This window comes from Scatophagus argus, chromosome 14 (genome assembly GCF_020382885.2).
Source record: "Scatophagus argus isolate fScaArg1 chromosome 14, fScaArg1.pri, whole genome shotgun sequence".
In the NCBI taxonomy this organism is placed as follows: domain Eukaryota; kingdom Metazoa; phylum Chordata; class Actinopteri; family Scatophagidae; genus Scatophagus; species Scatophagus argus.
The window spans coordinates 7,831,079-7,847,137 of NC_058506.1; the positions used below are offsets into that span (position 1 = coordinate 7,831,079).

The 16,059-nt window shown below is 40.4% G+C and overlaps 2 protein-coding genes across 2 annotated transcripts in view; both read right to left on the minus strand.

Annotated features, from left to right (window-relative positions):
* The window catches only part of myo18aa (myosin XVIIIAa), a 54,599-nt gene extending 43,047 nt beyond the window's left edge, over positions 1-11,552 (minus strand). The window contains exon 1 of the mRNA XM_046411326.1: positions 10,432-11,552. Within this exon, the coding sequence (XP_046267282.1) occupies positions 10,432-11,400 (969 nt within the window). The 5' untranslated portion in view covers positions 11,401-11,552. The remainder of the gene's footprint in view (positions 1-10,431) is intronic.
* A 2,743-nt stretch (positions 11,553-14,295) lies between these two features.
* Positions 14,296-15,463, minus strand: LOC124070763 (gap junction delta-2 protein). Its single transcript, XM_046410968.1, has one exon. It carries the CDS (start codon positions 15,418-15,420, stop codon positions 14,302-14,304), a length of 1,119 nt encoding a protein of 372 aa, XP_046266924.1. The 5' UTR covers positions 15,421-15,463; the 3' UTR covers positions 14,296-14,301.
* Positions 15,464-16,059: the final 596 nt, after the last annotated feature.

A 16,059-nucleotide genomic window follows, 5' to 3' on the forward strand; every position in this document is an offset into this window, starting at 1 on the left:
AAGGTACTCCTCTGGATTGGATAATAAAGCAATTAATGCTACAGAGTAAATTAGAGGAACGACAATGAAAAAACTGAAACTGTTAAATTATCAGAGTCAGCCAAAAGGATACTCAACAGGACTCTCTTTTCTTTTTTTAAACCAAATTAACTCTCTCCCCCACCCCCACCTGCGACCCTAAGCAGTACAGAAAATGAATGGATAGATGGAGACCAAAATATGTTAACGATCAGTCACATAGCATAATAGCATATGCTTTAAGCTGCCATTTACAGACCAGTTTTGAAAATCTGAAACAGTTTTATCTGCAGAATTTTTAACCATTTCCATTCAGCGATTACAAGATATGTTTACACAATCTCGTACCGACAAGAAAGGCTTTATTTCCTCCTGAACTAACTCTCTCTGACTCAGCTGAGTCATAGAAAATATCCCTGTGCTCTCAAAGTTTCAGGTTTCACACCAAATGGCCAGCAAAGCAGGGGGCCCCCTGTAATTGGAACCCTGTTGGCCCGGTGTGGTCCTGGGGAAGCAAGCGGTTGACACAGGCTGGTCAAAGCCTTGCTAATGAAAAACAAATAAATATATGGAGAGAGAAGTTACATCTTTGCCATCAGCAGTGAAGATCCTCCTCATACGCTTGTAATCTTCCTCAGTGGGAGTCAGCTCTGGGACCTACAGTCGGACAGCAGGACCACCAATTGCAATTGGGTTGCCGGAGAGTGAAATCAATGATCCATAGATAATTTACATAATCGTTTATTTTAGACAAGCTGAAAACTGATGGGGTAAACACAAGCATCCCGTATTTAAAAAAATGTCTAATCCTTCAGGAAAGAAACAGACATGATGTAGCTTTGCAGCCAGTTGAACACACACCTGTTTGTTTGGTGCAGACTGAGCCTGGGGCAGTGCAACAGGGGGCGGCTTACCATTGGGGGCCACAGGGGGGCAAGGTGCCTCCTTTACCTTTACACAATATATGCACATATTCACAGACACACAGTTGGTCGGACAAACATGCACACACAGAGATGGAAATAACACGAGAAGATGAAAATGAGGATGACATTTATGTTCTTCTCTGGGTGTATTTTCTTTCAACATTGGATTTAGACATCCAGCACTATAACCAACTTCAAAGGAGCCTCGTTCCTACTAATTTAATTTTCCAATTAATTCAACCAGGAAATGAGTGAGGGAAAATGACTATTAAAGAAAATTGGATCATTAAGCACTGCAAGCAGAAGAATAATGGCTCAGGGCTTTTGTTTGTCGGTGGTGACTTAAGCAGTCTGTGATAATTAAATAATTTTGCTCTGTCTCAGCTGAATTCTCCTACAGCTCCACAAACATCCAAGGAATCTGGGAGTAGCACCTGAAATTAAATCATCAGGGTTTATAACTTATCCATTAGATTTTATGCAGCTGTGCCACAAGGATTAATACTTCCGGCCTTGTTGCATATCTGCAGCTGTTTGCATCTATTTTATATTTTAAGTTGATCTTGTGCTGTTGCATAAAACTGATTATTTCCCTGGTGATAGTTGTATCTAATAGTGATGGCTGGCATCTGTCAATGTCAGCAGCAGAAAGAGTCATGTTCATACATAGCTCCAGCAAGAACAGAGAAGTAAAACCACTTCCAAGGATGTTTACATGTTCACATATAAATGTACATTTCAGCTACCATCTTGATGCTGTCCTGAACCACAACTTCTCCCTTGAGCAGTTAAAAACACAATATTGTTCAGGAAAAAATACCAGGTGCAAATCTTTAAATCAAATCAAATCCTTCACTCCATGGCCAAAAACCCAACTGTTCACCAGATTCCATGGACATCTGTTGATAGCATTTTCAGATGGCCTGCTGACACACAAAATCCTGGAGACACGAATCAACAGGACAAAAACATAACCTTGTCTGAGTCAGAAACTGAAACAGGGGCTGTGACAGTAAACATAAGCTAAAGCTGAATTTAATTATCCAAAAACTCGTTCCAAACAGTACATATACATAAACCAACTAATTTTTTGGTTTGCTTTTGAAAAGGGCTGCTCAATCGACAAGAACTATACAACAGTTTACTCTGTAAAACATCTTTAGAAAATCACTTGAATTACAATACAATAATTTTCTTTAAAAATCATCCCACAAAAATACAGAACCCCTGCTTCAGTGGTCTACAGCAGACAGAGCACATGTTCAGTATTCCAAAAGTGACAGTAATGAGTCACAGCTCAGTGACAACTCCAACTGACCAGAGTGCCAGAGTGCAGGCCATGAGTAGACCCTTAAATTTAATTTTTGTCAGACATCAAGAGCTTAACTTGTACTTTTGGTGAAAGTGTTGAGCATATTTCCTCAAGCTGAAGCTCACTGTAAACATTATGAGGAGGTTACATGTGCATGAACAGCTACGTCTGTTATTGTCACACACCATGCTCCACCCAGAGGTTAAGTAGCAAACATGCACTTTTTCACGCAGTACCTCTGGTTTCTTCATAACAACTGGACGAGGCTTTGGGATAAACCCTGCAGGAGGAACCAGGGGATCTGTCTTTGTGACAGGGATGAATCCTGGAAGTCTTGCCAGGGGATTTTGTTTTGGGGGCACCGGACTGGTTTTTCTGGCAGGGATGAAGCCAGGTGGAGGGATCAACAGATTCTGTTTGGGGACAGGGATGAAACCAGCAGGTGGGGCAAAAGGGTCAAGTCTGGGAGCAGGTATGAATCCGACTGGAGGGCTGAGGGAGTTAGAATTTGGCGCTGCAGGGTTTGGTGCTGGTGTAGATGTGGCCTCCTCTGTTTTTTCTACAGGTTTTTGCTCCTTATCCTCAACTTTTCCTTTATCCTCCTCCTGCTTTACTTCTTCTTTCATGTCCTCTTTGCGGTCCTGCGTTCGGGTGCGAGGCCGGTGCTCCTTGGTCCTACTTCTGCCCATCAGGCTGGTCAGGCCCATGGAGATATCGTCCTTGTAGTCGATACCAGTTTTGGTGGTTTTGAGCACAGAATCTGAAGCAGGGGCAGCCTTGTCAGCCTCAGAAACAAGGGGTTGGTTCTGCTGTTCCATCCCAGCAGGAAACACACATTTAACAGCTCTTCTTACAACCCTCACCACCTTTTTACCACTAGAATTCTGCTCCTCCTTTGCAGTTTCTGGACCTCCCATGTCAACATTACTATTGGACTCTTTAGCTGTTGATGCGGTTGGCTGTGGACCACTTTCGGTGTCTAGTCCAGGTTTAGTGACTTCCTGAGGCTGACTAGCATCTACATCAGACTGGATGTAAACAGAGCAAGCCAGACAATAGCACAGATTATTCCCATGGCTGTTAAGATACACTGTCAAAGACTTCTGCAGTAGGTTCTTGGCTCAGAAAAGGGATTATTCAGAAATGGATTTATCAGCTAGTGAATTTCCATTTTAAAACACTCACTCAAGCTAGTGCATTTTGAAAAGGCCTTATAATTCAACATTTTCATTCACTTCTAACTTTGGAGCTTAATGGCAAACTGTTGGATATGTATTCAACACATTTTCAGACATCAAGGATGCACACAATGAAAAATAATGTCCCTTAATGTTGCTCAAAACAGCAGTTGACCTAAGAATGATGACCATCACCTCAAGCCCTATTAACATATAGTTAAATAAAGAACTGTATTCCACATCATCGTCTGTGCAAAAGTAAACATGATTCTTGCTAAAATTTCACAAGATCACAGTATGATTATAAAACTGACTGAGTAAACTGACTTCAGCGTATAGAAGGTCATGATTATGATTAGCAACCCATTTTTATTCTCTTATCTTGGACCGCAGCACGCACTGTTATTATGTGAATTAGTTCCCAAAAGCATGCAAGTGAAAAAACACTTACATCTGGCTTGTTCTCAACTTTAACCTAAATAAAAGGAAGGAACACAAAGATCAAACCACACAGACCAAAGCCTTTCTCTATCAGCATGAAGGAACATTTCATAAAACCAACAAGCAACTACATGCAGATATGAACTGAAAAAAAAGAGAAAAAGAAAAAGCAAGACTTCCCTTTTGTTCCCAGAATGAAAAGCGTGATCTGTACGCCATGGTGACAGGCCAGAAGTCATGGAACAAGCTGAGTGAAGTGAAGAACAAATGTGTAGAATGATGAGAGAGCAAAAAAGAGACAGTCTGGGAGAGGCAGATGTAGAATGAAAAATGGGAATTTAGGGGTGTGTGGCGGGATACTGGGAACTTGTTTTTTGTTGAAGAGCTAACAAGACCAGCACAGCGCAAACAGGACTAAAAGTCTGTACTAAGTGGGCCACACTCTCAATCATTCAGGTACTGTAAACTATGTATGAAGAACTACCCTTTACCACAGTAAGTACAGTAAAATGATTAAACACAACGTTGGTCATTTGTTTCACTGATAATGACGACACAAAATCTACCACAAAACATGTGACTATTCCACACAACAGAAATAAGTATAGCCAACAGCAAAAAGCATTAAAGCCAGCAATATTAAGGGCCGCCTGACAAAGGAATAAAAACATACTTGGGGTTTTTCACACATGACTACACTTAATGACCAGGCAAACACACAACTTGCTTGTAGAAGGCTCATTACAACTTTTCGTTAACAATTCAAACTAAAAATTGCCCTTTTTGGTATTGAGAGACAAGGCAAACATGAGTTGCGCAGCAACATGTTTCACCATCTCTGGCCCCGCTTTCATCAGAATCCACTCCTATAAATAGTTTCAGCAGGAAAGGAGGCCATTCTGAGACGCCATCAGAGCCCAAATGGAAATGCTGGGCAGAGCATGTGCACCCTGAGCATATCACACCGCTCGTCACACACACACAGTCCACCAGAGGCCCGAGCCCATTACCTTCTCTCTAGGCCTGGTTAACCTTCCAATCTTCACTTTGTCACTGAAGCAGTGCAGTCAGGGCTGAGGTAGGGTAGGACCTGGGTCTGCAAAGAGCACAGGCTCGCTAGTCCTGAGTGAGTGGGAAGGCAACCCCGAAGGCGGGGTCACAGCCAGCACAGCACAGTAAAGCTCTGGTATGGGGAATAGACTGCAGTAATGTGAGAGGAGCTGGCTAGGGAGATAGAAGAGGGACAGCTGCTGAGATACAGAGGGGCTATAAATAGAAGTTGCAAGACCGCATCAATTAACTCAGACACATTTCGCTGCCACTTTCTCTTCCTACTGACAGGGAATCAATGAGGTAATCTCCCTCATCAGGTGACACACAAACAACCTGCCCTTACTATTTGAGGGGTGTACAAAAACTATAATAACGCAATTAATAGATTAAACGTCTATGGAAACAATTCTACTTCAAATAGACACTTGAATCAAAGATTATTTGATCTTTCACCCCCCTCACCAACGACTCTGTAAGAAATTAGCAATGTGAAGAATGCACACTCTTATCTGCACATCAAACAAGAAACCTGTTTGTTCACTGTGAGATGAGACTGTGATAGGGAAACCACATCTTTCAATACCTGTGAAAGGCATGTTTCTCACTGCATCATCTGCACCACAAGAGGGAGCTATAAACTAATGGAAGATTTTCTCCTTTTCACGGCGGGTTCTGCTTGGGCACACTACTGACCTACATTGGATATTCTGTATTGTTAAGGGACAAACCTTAATAAGAACAGAGCGCCAAGCAGTGGTTGCCGGAACTAAGCCCAGAGATTTTAAAATGACACACAGAGCGATCAGATACGATTTTAGAACTACACTAGTTTCAGAAATCAAAACAATATGTTTGTGTATGTATGAAAGGCATCTCTTAAAATGAAAGCTTTGTCAATACTGCATCATTGTAAAAACAGTTGTTTCCTGGAGATAGGTATTCAGTGCGTTGGTGCCATGTAATGTAACCACACAATGAAAATGCGGAAATGTAGCAACAGGCTTGACTGGGCAGGAATGAATTAATCCAATCTTGGCACACTCTTTTCCTCTTCACAAACTCATTAACAGTTTCATTCATCACATGACAAGTGCTTGTGCAGAAAGTATAAAGCAACAAAGTGTTTGTTGAACTATTTAATTTAGAAGAACAAGCAAGAACATTTGTTACCGTAAATTTTATTCCTATTTTAATTGTGATGTGCAAAATAGAGCCTTCCTGCAAAAGACAACAATCTGCTAGAGGTCCTTTCTTCCTCACAGTCAATTCAGAAGTTCACATATCAGCACTCAGCAAGATTCAGCTGAACACACTGTCTAGCTGGTCTAGCTAGCACAGTTTGCTAATCCCCAGAGTCAGTTACTGGGACACAGCATCATGTCGGCTGTTTGTCTACACATGATTAGTGCAGAGCAAAGCTTAAGGACTATACACTGCAAACACTGCTGATTCTGTCCCAATTAAATCCTTCCATACTACAAAATCTGCTGGACTTGTAAATTTTAGTGTTGTGTTAACTGGAGTTCAATACTATATTCTTCTCATGTAAATTTCTTTATTTGCCAACCCTCTATTCGTATGGCTTGTATAGTCTCTGCTAGAAAAGACAGAGCTGACCTGAGACCTGATATAAAACACAGAAAGGCTGTGAAAGTCTTCAGACAGAATAACAAAATCTCTGAAATAAAAGTAAAAGTTTATTCATTAAAGATGATTATTTCAGATTAAAATCTACACACTGCATGTTTCAAGAAAAGACATTTGACCAGTGTCCATGTTTCAGAAACTACTGTGAGAGCAGAACTTAATCAGAGGAGATCACACTCGGCGTTCCTCTGAAAAGTCTGGGATGACCCAGATTTTACTCAGTAATAGTAAATAGGCCTGAAAATCAGAACTTCTTTTCTGAAACTGGGCTACATGGACATGATTTAGTAGCTGAGAATTTAAACTCGGGTGTGATCTCACCTGTGGTGTCTGTGTTTAGTGGGGAGCAGAATGTGAAAATGGTCGAACATAACAGCCAAAGGCAATTTCCAAATCAAACAAACACCAGAAATGATGCTGGATGCTCATACACATGTATGATCTCAACAAAGCAGGAACGCATAGTATGTACATATATCTTGAATTTCCCTCAGGATCAATAAAGTATCTATCTATCTATCTATCATACATTATGTATATGTACACGAATATATATACACTAACGGCATTAACAAAAGCATAATAAAATAAAAAATAATGCTCTGTTAAAATAGGGCTTGCTTAAGACTGACAAGTTGAGGGTGTGTCTGACAAGTGTTGATGTCGCATTAACTGACAGTCATGAGACCAGTCATCCTAGAATGTCAAGTATGTCCTGCTTTAATATATTAAATAGCAATCCAAATAATCACAGTCACTCATTAAATGAGAGTTTAATCACCACAACAAAAAACGGATGAAATATTAAATGCATGAATGGAGGGACAGGAGAATGACTTCGTAAGTCTTGCCTGTCTCATGAACCAAACTGCTTTACCGTTGGAAGTCCCACCCCTCTCTAATCCACGCATGTGCTAATGCTGTCTGCAACGGTAGAATCATTTCCACTGAAGAGAGGATGACGTGATTTTAATGGGCAGCCTGGGGAGGAGATTACACCATTTGCTAATTTCCTAATGACAAAACTGTGTCCGGACTGCAGAAGACAGGAAATGCATGGAACCAAAGATAAGTGATGCAGGAATATTAGATCAAACATTTGGCAGCGTCAGGTCAGCCATGGAACACCCTAGCATTCAGTTTTATTAAATGCAAAGAAGTAAAATTAGCTCCTGAAAGGTATGATATGAGGTTTTATTGAAATATCACCTGGATCTGGCTCCACAAAAGGATAACATTCAGCCACAAAACAGGATCCTATTTCAAAAGGGGGCAATCAAGATATACGGTGATTTTAGAAATATAGATGCATTGTTCCAGTCATTAAATATGGGAGAAGAATGTATCAAATAAATATCAAGTCAGCTCAGACAAGTGGACTCGGGTGTACAATAATAAAATAGCATGCGATGTTTATGAAGACACTAATCAGTTCAAGGGAAAGCCTTTTTGGCACTTATGTGCAGTACTGCAGGATTCCCTCATACAAACTGAACAGATTTAGACACACAAGATTAATCGACCCTGCTTTAGCTCTCACCCGGACTGATTTTGATTGTCTTGAGCTTTTTTTTATTCGGCAGTGTCATCTCAGCAGTGAGGGTTAGAGGGTTTGGCCTGCATCTGAAACACAGTGTCTACGATGAAGAGCTTAAAAAACAGACGGGACAAAACAGAAGAATTGCTGTTCTGGCCTCATGTAGTGTGGAAAGTGGCTGCCACCCAATGGACAAAAGGTTCATGTGCTCGGCAGTGCATACTTGACCCAGCCGTGAACTAATTTCATTTAGGCCCAGAATAATTGTAATGGTGAGACACGTTAAAAGATCTTTCTTTCACCCAAAAAGTAATGAGTACTACTGACCTTTTGAATAGCAAATTAGCAAATGTTTGAGATTATTTTCATTTTGTACCAGAGACCATACATTTGGTGAGGAGATTCCCCTCTTGCCTGTTAGTGGTGAAAGGTGTATTATGCAGCATAATGCAAACAACCTGATGGTACTGTAATCACAAGCCATATAAGGATAAAACAAAAAACGACAGCAGCCAGAGGGAGGGCAGGTGTTCTGACCCCAAGCCTGAACGGTTAGTTTCTGGTCAATAACTGGCTCATTGTTTTCATACTGCATTTCTGCATCATGAACACCACTGCTAGTTGCCTGGTAACTCCAAGGATGATGACAAGGCTACAGGAAGTCAATACACCCAGCCAAGAATTAGTCCAGCACATAAATCTCAGTAAAACCACAATAGATACTAAAACTCAGACAGAGATATGAAGTGTTAAAGGAACAGATCCCCCCAGTATCTCCAAAGTTCTGAATGGGTGAATAGTACTAGGAGGGAAAATATGTAGATTTGATTTTGGTGTGAACTGTCCCTTTGAATTTTAGAGCTTTGGACAGAGCTAGGCTAAATGTTCCCTCCTGCTTCCAGTTTTTATGCTAAACTAAGCTAAGCTGTCACATGGCTGTAGCCTTATTTTTGAGAGTGGTATCAAATTTCCCACCTAAAGCTCGACAAGAAGGCAAATAAGCATAATTCCCAAACTATTTTACCAACCTTTATGTAAATTCAGCCAACATGCAAAATATTCCCATGCATCACATATGGTACTAGATGTGTTCCATAGCTCTAGATTCTAGGATTCAGTTCTTATTATAACCACCTATAAATAGTGCTGTTGGTTCTAGGTCACACTCACATGAACATTTTCTGCTTTTTAAAATGGCTTGTGATGAATAAGATCATTTGGATGTAGGACAAAGTAAATGAATAGCACTGAACATATGCACCAAGCTGAGCAAATCACTCTGTTTACATGTATCTCTATTGTTAAAGTACAACCAATATGCTGGAGAATTTAATTAAAACTGTCTTGTCTAGAATAACCTCAGGAGGCATTCTCATAAAAATGCAAAAGCACAGTGAAGACATAAGTAAAGTTTGTTTGTTTTAAAGTTTGAGCCTGCAAAGTTGTCCAGGAGAAAATGTGTACAATGTTTTCAATGAAATATGTGAATTTAAAACTGTTCTTTGCCTGGAATCAGACATAGGGTCAAAGAACCTTAGGCTCTGCATTACTAATGTATCTCAAACAATATACTGCCCTCCTTCCTAACCTGAAGCTAGGTTTATCACACCAATTATCTAAACTCAGCTACCACAAAGTCAAATACCTCTCAAATTCGGGTGTTTGTTGTGCCGTCTAATACAGAGTTTAATTTGATGCTCTTCTACTTGTTGATTGCGCTTATCCAAGCGAAAAGACCTGAATGGGCTGCCAGCCAAGTCTTACAAGACCATATGGCCATGGTCTGTGGTGGTGTTTGGGCCGTTGTTTCCTTCAGCGTCCTTTTGTTTGGTGTCAAAGGACTGGGGGTGGGGGGAGGATTATATATACACCAGAACACATTCTTGCTTTCAAAGCACACACAAACACACTCCCCCCGAAGATATAAGCACAATAGCAGATCACCAGTGTTATTACAGTTCCACCCATAATCCAGACATCTTTAATCCACTATATGTGGGTGCAATCCCACATATTTAGAAAAAAGAATTACAAAAATGAAAAAAAAAAGCTGGTGTATACAACTATTTTATGTCTTTTTGCTTATGTATATATGTATTTAAATAACACAATCCCAGAGGCATCAGTACAAATATGGAGAGTATTTCAGTAGTCTGAAACTGTCACAAGATCTGCAGTGAAATCATAGCCAAATATGAACATTTTGAAATTACAGGTGTAAATCTATGTGATAGAACTGAAGGAGCCAGGAATCAGTAAATGTGGAAGTCAGAATCTATTCGCTAAGTGTACTAAAAAGAATTCATCAGTACTACTTACATCAAACCCTGCTTTGTGCAGGCCTTGGGTGGTCCTCAGCCAGCTGCGGTTCAGCTCACTCAGCTCCAAAATTGTCTGCACTTTTAACCGGACAGTCTCGCCAGACTGACGGATCATCTCCACGATCTCATCTCTGTTCTTGTTCTGCACATTGATGCCATTGATTTCCACCAGCCTGTCTCCTGGCACCAGGCCCAGGGCCCTGTCTTTGGTCCCAGCACCTGGTTCTGCAAAGTGTACCACATGTCGACACACTCCTCCATCAGGCTGCCTGTCTAGCATGGTGGTTCTACGCAAAGAGAAACCGAAATCCCCAGTGTTTCGCCTTTGTAGCTCAAGCTCTCTTGGATCTGGTATAGGTGGAGCAACAAGAACAGGCAACTGTAGGTCTGCACCAGGGAAGGTTTTCTCCACCATTTCAGGAATGTGAACCACATTGATGCATTTTGGGCTGGTGTGGGACTTAAGAGAAGATGTACTCCAGTTCTTCCTGGAAAGATGTGAAACCTCAGAAGCATTGTCCTCTTTCATCTTCTGGGAAAATGACACGTGTCTTGGGCCTATCACAGAATTCAGGTTGGCCAATTCCCCAAATTTTGCTGCTCTCTCCTTAACAGAGCTGCGATGATGTTCCAGTTCATTTCCCTTCATGTTTTCACCTGAGCTACTTGCACATATTTGGCCCATATCCTGCCCCAGGGTGTTGGGGAAGTGTTCAGCTTCTGTCAGGCTGAGCTCCATGCTGCTAGCCACCTTAATTGGGATAGGACTAGAGATCTCCAACCTGCTCCTGGAGTCTCTCTTAGAGCTCCCCCGATTGAGCTGGAAAAAGCCTCTACGTATGCTCATCTCTTCCAGGCTCTTTAACTCTGCCTGGGACATACGCTCTTTCTTCTCTTTCTTGTCTTTCTTCTCCTTCCTGCCCAAGTCCTTTTCCTTCTCCTTGTCTTTCTTAATTAGGTTAAACATGTTTGAACTTTTCTGCAATCTGAGTGTGAATTGCTTCCGGTGAGAAAAGCACAATTTCACATAAATTATTATGAGAAGTACCTGAGAACATCTGCAGTAGATGCAGATCTCTAATGTAACCTGTAGGGAAGAGGAAAAAAGAGGAGGAATATTAAGAAAATATTTGCTGTGACTTAATAGAACCACTTTTTTTCAATATTGTTTAACTGTGCACATCTGTAATTGCACATAGAATATGATGACAGATGTGCAAAAAGGCAGTAGATGCAATTAATTTTTCATCTTTCTTAATCCATATTTGGTTTTTTAAAGGGACAGGGACCCCCAAATCACATTTTTTTCACTCCTTATGCCCAGTGATACACTGTAGATCAATAGAAAGAAAATAGATATCACATGAAACTGCTTGTAACAAGGTCTGTTAGTCAAGGATCGTCGTGACTAACCAGGTCATGATTTCTGGAAAGATGCATTGCTGTCAGGTTTCAGATGTTTTTGTTTCTTTGTTTGTTTGTTTTTTGGTGCTTGGAGCACCACAAGCAAAGCACAAGCTAGTTTCATTATACTGAAGGCAGGCATCTCTGCAGCTGATTGGCAACTCACTAGATGGATGGATAAATAACACAACAGCTAAGAAGTAAAAGTATTTTTGATTTGGGGCTGAACTGTCCTTTTAGCTTCTCATTTAAAATATATATATATATTATATTTATACAATATGACATTGGCCTTAATAAGCCATTCACTGGGTAGTTGCCAAAGTTCACAGTTCAGATATACTCAAGCCCAAAAATGTAAAATTCCTACAACATATGCATATTCATATCATATTCAACATATTCAACAACATATTCATATCAGCACACAGTAATTCAGAATTCAGATCAACAGGAAAGCATACTATATCAGCTGTGTGGACAGACAATGACACCACTTTTTGATGCATGACAGTCAGAACAAAGGAAAGGTCTACAGATAGATATAAATATAGATTTGGAGTTTATTCTCATTCCAGTACATTGACACATGCCTATGTCATGATAGATTTGAAGTTGCCCTACATACAGACACTGCCGGGATGAGCTTTGTCCTTATCTGTCTTGCTGTCATGTCAATGTTCAGCATCACCATTTAAGTGATACAGAACATTTGTGCTTGAGATTCTCAGTCGAAGCTGCATGCAGCCCACAAACAGTAAATTCGCCCTTAATCCACGTTTAATCACATCTCTTGGAGTCAGAGAGACTGCAAAACAGCCCAAAGAAATTACAATCATTTTACAGCACTTAACAGATCTGTAAATTTTCTTCCTTAGCCTTTAGACGGGAAAAAAGAAAACACTCTTAATTTTTAGCTTTACTGAACTTACTGTAGGCTACACATGGTAAAGCTAGGTTATTGCAGCGACCGGTCCAGAGCTTGGCCGTAATGCTCTCCCTTTAAGCTGCTTTGCCCTCATTCTCTAGAACTGGTGGCCTTGGGGAACACAGTAGATGGTAAACATGTCATTCATAATATAACAAAGTAAATACTATTTGCAGTTATGTCACGGACCTACCTGGAGCTGCCTGATGACAACGTTGTTGTTGTCTTGCTTGAAGTTTTCAGCATTTTCTTCCTTAGGATTGACAGTAGGTGCGAGAAATGTACTTGTGATGCCTTCAAATGCTTGCCGGTAAGCTCCGACTTAACAACGACCGATTTAAGAACGACATCTATGAGCGACCTAATGATACAGCAAAAACTCTCGTTTGGGTGTTTCTAACAAACAGAACCGGCATTACTGTGCTAGTCATGAGTAGAATACAAAGATGAACAGACGAGACGAACAGACGAACAGACTAATTAACATAGAATTACCTACATTACAAATGATTACAAAGTGAATAATTGTTTAAAGAATAATTTCAACTTTTACTTATACTTCTTTCATGCAACCCATCTTTATATGTCACACATAGACAAACTGTGTCAAAATTAGCAATCGTTTTTAAAGCTATTTGGGTCGTCAGAGCTTTAAGGTTTAGTAATTCCAGCAGCACTTTAATGCAGCACAACTGTAAACCAGACAGCAGTGTCCCCTGCTGGTACTTTAGTTTACTGGAGCACTGGATGCACAGGTATATCCGTTCAGCACAGGTGCAGGTAAAAACTCTCAGTTTACTGCACAGTTTTCGCTTATTAGAATTCACGTTAGAGCTCAGCGCCCAACAGCATGTCTTCATTTAGAGACAGGAGAGAATACTGTTAAAGGAAGGAGATGTTTTTAATGTGATAACATATGAAATGAGCTTTGTATTTGTGTGATGCTAGCAGCAGTTTGTGCCTTTGTCGAGTTCTCTGTAAGCTCTTGAAACATTTTGTCCTGATCTGTGACACAGGTAGCGTACTTTACAGGTTACACTCCTTTGGCTTTGCTTAAATTGGTTAGATTCAGGACAACACATAGATTTCTGAACCATATCAGAGCCCTTGTGCATTGCTACCTAACAGGCCATTAAAGTAAGGAGTTGCTGATGTTTCAACACAAAAGTGAGGGAGCAGGTGAAGTTTCAAATAAATCACCGCAAACACAGTGATTTGACTGTATTTACAGTAACATTTTCATAATTTGCTTCACAACATTAATATCAGTGATTCCTTCTGTGAAACACAATAAACCAAGAAGGGTAAAGGTATTGTAATATCTCCAAATCATTCAAACATTGGTGAAATTTTCTGAGAATAGAATCAAATACACTTAACTTGCCACAGTTTCGCCCTGAAATAGTATGAATCATTTGATTAATAACTAATTTGATCTGATCCATCCTGTAAATATTTCAATTTCAACTGAGAAATTCAAGTGCAATCATATATAGAGATAAATATATAACAAAAGAAAATATGCTTTGAAATCATTTACAGCCATGACTTTTTGCCTCTTCCTATTTTGGTCATATTGTGCAGTCTGGTCTTTGTGCGTTCCTTCTCGTCCAGATTTCTCTTCGAAGTGCACTCTAGTGTAGAGTCTGTCTCAAAGGAAATGGCCGGGGCCTGGGTTGGGACACCGCTGCTCTTGTCCCGGGACATGGTGGAGGTGGTCTGCAGGATGACCCTGCCACGTAACGAGTGTTTGAGCTCAAGCAATAGCGGGTTGTTGTCCGAGTATAATTCCACCTGCTGCACATGGTCTCTATCTGACTTACAGCATGTGCAGCACGCAGAGAACAATACTCTGAAAATATAAATCCAGCCTAAATAATGCAGTTCCACAATGTTCAAGATGAAGCAACCCAGACTGACACTGAACATGAAGTTGAGAAAGATGGTCTTCTCTGTTGCTCGAGACACAAAGCAGTCAGTTCTGTTTGGACAGGGGTAGGTCTCACAGCGGAAAAGGTGTGGAACTTCAAATCCAAATAGGTAATACTGCCCAATGAGGAAAATTATCTCCATGATGGAGCGCAGCAGAACATGTATGATGTAAATAAGTAGCACTTGGCTCGAGAGCTGGGTTGGATCCTTTCCAACCTCTCTCATTTCCTCGTTCAGCTGGCTCCACTCCTCACACTGATCTTCCTGTGAACTCCACTCCACATTATTATAGGTTGTGCCATAAGGACTGCCAGCTTCCAACGTTGTCTCTTTATCTCCTTCAATGTGTTTCTCCTTTTCAGATGAAGGTGAGGACCTGGGTACCACTTCAACCTTGTTAACCTCTAACTTTTCATTCTTGGTGATTTTTTGCAAGACGTAGACAATGTAAAAGATAGAAGGCGTGGAAACAAGAACAATCTGGAAGACCCAAAAGCGCAAATGTGAGACAGGAGCAAAAGTGTCATAGCAGACATTATTACATCCAGGCTGTAGGGTGTTGCAGGTAAACTTAGACTGCTCATCACTGTAGACAGCATCTCCCACCAGGGCCACAAGCAAGATGCGAAAGATGAGCAGCATTGTCAGCCATATCTTGCCAATGACTGTGGAGTGGTTTTGAACCTCTGTTAGGAAGCGGCCAAGAATGGACCAGTCTCCCATTTCTGCGGAAACACAATGGTTAAAGTGCTGCTTTGGTATTCAGGTAGAATGTTTTTACTATGATTCTCAACTGAGAATGGTTGCTCATACATCCTGCACTCTTAAGGAGAAAAAATCTGACTCAGTGTTTCAGATGAAGCTGGTGCATGTAACCAGCTTTTGTGCACATACAGCTCTCAGATATTATCTAGATTTAAATATTGACCTAAAAATCCCCTATGAATACATGGCAAATATCATGAAATAGCTTTCTCAGTCTGTCTTTCCCTGATGTCACATGACCTTCACTGTGATATTTCACCATGGATTTTTTTCAAAAGTATAAACCGCTTGAGCTATAATCAAGCATTTATCATGTGTTAATTATATATAATTTCATAACAACAGATATTACATTAAGCTGTACATGGCTAGCAGTTTCTCACATTCACAAAAGGTTTAGTTTGAATTCACTGAGATTTTCTGTCACAGAAAAGTTGGGATTTTAAGGTTCTTGGGTTTACAAATCAATTCTCAAAGTAGAACTATATAAACTCTGCTCCTAACTCAAGAAATTACTGTGAAATTAACCATTAAATGTATCTTACTACAAATGAAAACAAGCTAAAAACAGGCTAAAATGTAATCAACTTCTGTGAT